This window comes from Pundamilia nyererei, unplaced genomic scaffold (genome assembly GCF_000239375.1).
Source record: "Pundamilia nyererei isolate P.nyererei 1_Seehausen unplaced genomic scaffold, PunNye1.0 scaffold00094, whole genome shotgun sequence".
Classification (NCBI taxonomy): Eukaryota; Metazoa; Chordata; class Actinopteri; order Cichliformes; family Cichlidae; genus Pundamilia; species Pundamilia nyererei.
Genome location: NW_005187495.1, coordinates 2,307,189 through 2,314,391, shown reverse-complemented (window position 1 = coordinate 2,314,391; position 7,203 = coordinate 2,307,189). Strand labels below are relative to the sequence as shown.

Genomic DNA, 7,203 nt, shown 5'->3' with positions numbered 1-7,203 from the left:
AGCACCGCTCGGGTTCAGATCAGGGAGGCCGTTCCTCCCAATCACGCCCCTCCAGGTCTCGCTGTCGTTACCCACGTGAGCATTGAAGTCTCCCAGCAGGACAACAGAGTCTCCAGGTGGAGCACCCTCCAGCACCCTCCTCCTCATCTTATGTGACTGTTTTTTTTTAACCAGTTCTGCATTTAGCTAGATTCAGTGTCGCTACTGCTACCATGAGGTAATACCTGGACCCTACAGAGGTTGCACAGTTAGACCCATTAATCAGTTTCACTCAAATCACATGTGACAGATGTGAAAGTTCCTGGAGAAGCTGTGGAGAATGATATGCTGCCTGTAACATTGTTCAGCATGACCAGTTTGGTGGTGGTCAGTGATAGTCTGGAGAGGTGTATCCATGGAAGGATGCATGGACCTCTGCAGGCTGGGTAACGACACCCTCACTACCATTAGGTATTAGAATGAAATCTTTGGGCCAGTGATGCTGGGTTCCTCCTAGTGTATGACAATGCCTGGCCTCATATAATAAGAGTATGCAGGGAGTTCCTGCAGGATGAAGGAATTCATACCATTGACTGGTCGCCGTGCTTGGGCTAAATCCAATAGAACAACTCTGGGACATGATGTTTTGGTCCACCTGGAGCTGCTAGATTGCACCTCAGGCTGTCCAGGAGTTCAGTGATGTCCTGGTCCCGATCTGGGAGGAGATCCCCCAGGAACATCTGTCGTCTCATTAACTCAGATGTCAGGCGTGCACACAAGCACATGAGACACACAAACTACTGAGTATCATTTTGAGTTGCTGCAATGAGCAGTGACAGCCTGCCACTTCTTTTTTCATTTTGATTATCAGAGTTTTCTTTGAATTGCCATCAAACGATCTGCCATCCTTTCGTTCCTAACACATTACTCAGTCCACGTGTCCAGCGTGATTTTTCCCCCCACAGACATCTGATGTGTTCTTTTATTTTTTTGTGCAGTGTATTTGTGGATTAGAGAAAAAACTAAATAATTTTGGACAAAGAACAGTTCAAAGAAAACATTAAAAGCCCAAAATTACCATGACATTTATGCCTTTGATGAGTGTATGTAAACCGTCCACAAGTGGTGAATTTGTTGGACAAAATCACAGTGAAGCTTGGAAACATGCTAAGGTGTGAACCAGCTACTATTAGGTTTTAATGGGTCACCACTGTTGAACTTGAGACCACTTTAAACTGAAGGAATTTGAAAAGTGAGTCACATCAGTGTGATTCAGATTTGATTGACTTTACATGACATATAATACAAATCTAAGGAATAAACAAAGTCCACATTCTGAGGAGTGGGTGGGTGGTTAATCACTGCCGAGCCCCACCCTCTGCGGGAGCTTTTTAACAAGGTTTTCTTCTTCACTTTCCCAGTGCATATGTTCAAAGACAGAGGCTATTAATAGCTACCTGATCCTCTGATAAGTATGGCAACAGGAGGATTATCTATCCTAACAGATCCAACACCTCACTTAGGGCGTGTGTGTGTGCACGTGTGTGAGAGTGTGGCTTCAGGGTTTCATCAGTGGCCTGGGCTGCAAGAGGGTTTCTGAGAGGGTTGTATGTGACTCATTCACCCTACTTTGGAGACACTAAATCTATCTCTGCTCAAAGACTTTCAACCTCAAGTGTTTCCGATGACCAGTGTCTCTACTGTTCTTTGTCAAAAGGTGTCTACAAAGGTTTAAAAAACAAGGCTAACAATTAAATTGTATTAGTATAATTTTTGACTTATATTTAATTTACAATTAAAGCTGTTAATTATCAATGCAGATGGTTGTTGCTTTAAATCACAAACACTGTGACATACAGGTGCCGCATATTAAGATCATATGGTGGCTCCAGTAACTAGCTTTACAGTGAAAAGTAAATGAAGCATAGATACCAGAGTCAGCCTGACCATGTCTTTTACAGTACCTGGAGAGAGTCTTGGACCTGGTCAGAGCCTTGGTGATGACCAGAGATGGGGCGGACTGACGCCGGTAACTCTGAGACTTTGTGCGCTAAAAAAGCAAAAGAGAAAGATGGCTGATGAAGGGGGAGGGAAACATTTCTAATATTAAAATTGCATTATTAATGCAAAGCTACAAAGCTCGATACGCAATATTTTTTCACATTTTTACTGTGACATTCATACCACATGGCATCCATCAAAGAAACTATTTTGCAATTAAAAATTACGACTGTGTATGGTATATGGAGCTTTGTTGTTTCTGATTGGCTGGTAAGAGAATAACACCTCACAAGAAATGAGAATGGTAAAAAAAAAAAATAGCAATGGTGGAAAAAGTATCGTAAGAACAATTGCGACGTTGTCTGCCACAAAAAAGAGACATGCTTGTCAGCCTCGATAATCTACCTAAATAATGTCATTTAAAGTTTTGGTTTAGTACTGCAACTCACACAATATCTGACCACACTGCTTAGTGAGTGCTTACTGAGAGTTGGACTCGATGCTTATGTGATGTTTACACTCTCCTCATTTGTTATGCAAGTGTCCTAATGTTCAACACATTCATCACAGCATCAGGGCTGACTATGGCCTCCAAAAGGACAGGGACAGCAGAACTGAGCTTAAAACACAAAGGAATGCCAGAGCATTTCACAGCAGCCTCTGTTTGTTTTTGCCATGACAGTTCTGACCTTTCTCACATGTTAGTAAAAATCCAGTGTGTGTAAAAACAACATTTTTCATGCTACCTTCCTACTTTCACTTGCTTGGGACCATGTTGATATCCTGTTTTTCTTTACAGGATCTGATTACCCAGGTTTCCCACATAAGGATAATTAAAGTTTCATTGAATCTAATTGTAGAAGGATTTGTCAGCATGAAACAGGCATTACATAACTACAGTTCTTTCACTGGATGTCAGAATACCACACTGACTAACACAATCAGCTAATACATTGATCAGTGGTTTTTGGACAGGTTAAGTGGGTTAAGGTAGTCTTTTGTTTTGTGTAGTTATTACATGTAAGTCATAGATATGTGAAAAGTGTGAAAACACATTTTAAAGATAACAAGCTCTTAATCGTGCTAGCAGCTCCATCATTCTGTGATTTCATAAGTCTACTGCTAATGTCAGCAGGCTAAAAGAGGTTACAGTGGTTCCACTGACCATAATTAGCTTGTCATTAGTGGTATTTATCATGTTTCATATAAACAGTTTCACATATAAATGTGTCTCAGGAACGAATGTGAGCAGCATATTTAGCTAAAAGTGCAGTCAGGTTGCATTTTGGTGACTGTGAAAATTTTTAAAGAATGGTGCAACTGTGTTAACTGCAATAACTTTTGGGGATAACGCCGCTAAATTAGCCTAATATCAATGATATTGGCTTTTTGAGCCATTGGCTTATTTCAAATAAGAAGACATCTATCAGTAGCAGTGGCAAGTTCTTCTGTTGTGATGCATTAATGTGTTTCTGGATGTTTGAAGAAAGTGTAATTATTAGTTTAGCAGTTAATTTATAATGGTTTGTTTCCCTGACAATCAAGCAGATTAGCTTACTAGCTATAGTTAATTCGTGATGTCACTCTGTCCAAACACTAACCTTAGAATTCTAAATGTGGGAAAACCTCAGTCCGTCTTCATCCTACATCCACCATGCACGTCCACACATTTTTCACAATGTAATAACATTGATTTAGCTAGGTCACAGGCTGCTGAAACATTCCTTGTACTCCAGTTACAATATTACAATGTTACCTTTCAGTCCTAAAAATACACCAATGTTAGCTTCCGTGAAAAAGTGGGTTTACTGTGGGAAACAGCGACTATAAAAACCCCCAATTTGTCTAACATAAACATAACCTAAAAATAGTTTAAAAAATAACTGTAGTGATGATGAACTCACTAATGTAACAGGACAATTGCTCATGCAGCTTTCTGCCCTTTCCACCAGGGTTTATAGTATTTACACAAACCGTTTTCCTTACACTGACACCGTGTTTCTGCATTTTTGCATTTTTGACTCAGCACATTCATCAAGCAAAGCTGATGTGTAACAGTTATCACTAAACCAAGGACAGAGCGCTGGCTGTGCAGTGAAGGAAGAATTTGTACCGCAACTTTTTACAGTAACTGCAGAGAAGAATCACTGGGAAAAAATACTTTCAATGAATGGAACAATATGTATACCTATAATAATTAAAAGCTATTTTTATTACTGATCTAATTAATTGATAGGTTATTTTTAGTGGTGGCAGTAATACTGCGTGGTCCATTGAACACAACAGTCTGATATTTGATGGGTAACAGTTTAATTATTTCCACTTTTCTGTCTCCTCCTCACTTCAGTAAAGGATTAAAGAAGCTTTAAATAAATGAAGTGATGTTTGATGTATTACAGGGCAGCCTGTACAGGACAGTGTGCCTAAGGAAATAGCTCTGAAAAAAGCAGAACACTATATTTGGTGTGTGTATAATATCATCATTATTAACTTTTAAAAACGTGTTAATCTGTGATATGAATTCTCTCGCCATCTGCCTTTTGTCTTATTTTCTGCAAGTAAACCTCCACTCATTTATCGGATAATTACCACCACAAAGAGTCACAAAGTAGTGACACTTCTGAGTCTAATTGTCAGCGGGATAGTTTTAGACCATCATGAAATACAAACAAACACAAAAACAATTGATTTGCGACACTGGCATAACAAACACAGTCAAATTCTGTCTGCACCACATAAAGCTACAATTCTTCACAGTTTCTATCTTTACAAACTGAAACAAACAAACATTTGATGCTTTTTACTCCAAAATAAACTTGAATGACTACCTGATGATCAGAATAGATTAGCTGTGGACTGACAGCTACTGTTTCCAATACAGAAGACACTGCATTTATCATAGAAATGGTTTCGGTATACAGAGAATAGTTAATACCAGTAAAACTGAAACGCATGCTTTGACTAAACAGCCTGGGGATGATAATCGATAACAAGAAAACCCTTTAAATCTGATTAGCATTTGAACACATGTATGAAGTAGTTAGCCTGCAGAAAGAGTAAATGTGAAGTGTATACAAGACACACCACATTTGAACACCTCTTTAACTCACACGTACCGTTTAAATGCCACAATTATCTAAACAAATACAGGAATTTATGACATTTTAAGTGTTTATTTTGTCGACAAGGCCATGACTAAAATTTACGTCTATAAATCTATTCATTCTATAAGTTCATGTATTAATGTCTGCATTAAGAAGTTTTTATTTCTTAATAAGTAAAATAAATTGATTAAAATAACTTAAAAAGTTATTTTACTCTTCTTATGACCCATGAGTTAAAAAGAAAATTAAAATCAGAAAAGGGGCAGAATATCTTGAGATGATGTAATAATGACATCACAGGCTACCAACGTTAATAATCAGTAGGTTATTAAAACAGTCTGATGACACACTTTGTTTAGATCAGTGTTTTACTGGAGCTTGAAGACACTCATTAGTTTACAACCTTGATTTATTTTTTAATCTTATAAGTTGACCTCCTGTAGAACTGCAAAACTATCACTGACAAAATTTCCCAAAAGCTGCTTCGGCTGTTTGAACACCTGTCACACTGATCTAACCTCCCAACCGACACACTCATTCATAAAGTGAGTAGGCTGTCCCTTTTCACGCGATGTAATTAGACAGAAATGAATTAGAAGGAAGTCTGTCTTTACTTTCAAAAGAGCAGGACTGTCTGCTAAGGTGAGTGAAAACAGAGACTCTTACGCGCAAACGTACCCGTTTGTGTTCCTGCTGCGCGCCGCCTCGGCTGAGGCTGTCCTGTTGCTGCTGTGGAGACATGTTGTCCATCCAGCCTCCAGACGCCCTCCGGCTCACTGTCCAGCTGTCCTCGGGTGATGCAGGAGTGAAAGAAATCCCATTAATAAACTCCGACTCCCGGAGATACGAACCATTTCACCACAAGCTAAAAACTTGTTTGCGATTAGATCGCGTGAAGGAAAAACTACACGAAGGAAATTTAATATTAAAAAAAGAAATAAAGAAGGAAAAAACGTCGGGAGGAAAACAAGCTCAGGTTTCGTCTATCTCTTTGCCATCAACGAATAGCCGTGCTCATGCGTCTCCTGTCTAGATTATCAGTTGCTTTGCCACTTCTTAAGGCGTCTTTACGCATAGAACGGAGGCGGCGCCATAACGCTGCAAAAAATAGGTCCACCTATTTTTAACCAAACTGTTCCATTCACTCAGCGAACAATCAGATTTACCCGAAAACAAACAATGCTAAAGGTATGATAAGCTGTTTGCTTAGGGGATCAGCTTTTATCGAGAATTCTACAGGGATTCAGCAAGTGGGCCAATGAAGTTTCATTACTCAAGAAAACAACATTAGAAAAAAGTCCCGTTATTTTAACTACTGTCAGCTCGTTACTGTGTGCTGAATGAGATCTCTGTAAATGAGTTTATGTGTTAGATTGGTCTCTTGTTAAATCAAGTGACACAATTACCTCATTATCTAATCTGAAGTTAAATCAGAGTGTAACAGTCTGAAGACCTAACGTGCATCTTTTCAAAAACATCCAAAACCCAGTCAGTGACACCTTTGTAAGGCCAAAATGTTAAACTTTTACGCATATCCCAATCTTGAGATGCCATTTTTATAATGCTAGTTGTTAAAAACATTGGTTATCAGTCATCACCTCATGTTATGAATATGAGATAAGTTTCTTTTGTTGCAATGTCCCGAGAACTAAACTGATATAAAAACATGAAAACAGGAGGCTACTCAGGCACATTTGTGAGCTTTTCCATGTTGACTAGGTATGTTGGTATGAATTATCCCACTTTTTGTCAGTCATATGGAAAAGAAAGTTTTCACAGAACCCTTTAATGACTTAAAATAATAATTTTCAGTATGACTTCATCAGTCTCTCACTTCATTATCGGGTCACATCAAAGGTCACATGACTATAGCTAGTTAGCTAATTTTGGTCCACTGTTGTGTACAACATTGCTTCAGTTCACTGAGGTTTGTGGACATTTGTTTATACATAATTCTCTTAAGGTCTTGCTGCAGGATTTCAATCCGATTGTTCAGTCTGACGTCACTAACCGTGTCTGGGCCTAAACTCCGCTGCAGGTCCATATATCAAACAAAGTATGGCATTACTGAGAGTTGAAAAACTGTCTAAAGTCTTTCATCTTTAATAAAATGATCAGC

General features: G+C 38.8%; 1 protein-coding gene across 2 annotated transcripts in view; it reads right to left on the bottom strand.

The window, feature by feature from the left end:
* LOC102200680 (rho GTPase-activating protein 20-like) overlaps window positions 1–6,112 on the bottom strand; it is a 31,665-nt gene extending 25,553 nt beyond the window's left edge. For both annotated transcript variants that reach the window (XM_005739874.1, XM_005739875.1), the window contains exons 1-2: window positions 5,763–6,112; window positions 1,944–2,029 (exon numbers count right to left, since the gene is read on the bottom strand). In XM_005739874.1, coding sequence (XP_005739931.1) covers window positions 1,944–2,029; window positions 5,763–5,834 — 158 coding nt within the window. In that variant the 5' untranslated portion in view covers window positions 5,835–6,112. The remainder of the gene's footprint in view (window positions 1–1,943; window positions 2,030–5,762) is intronic.
* Between the last annotated feature and the right edge of the window lie 1,091 nt (window positions 6,113–7,203).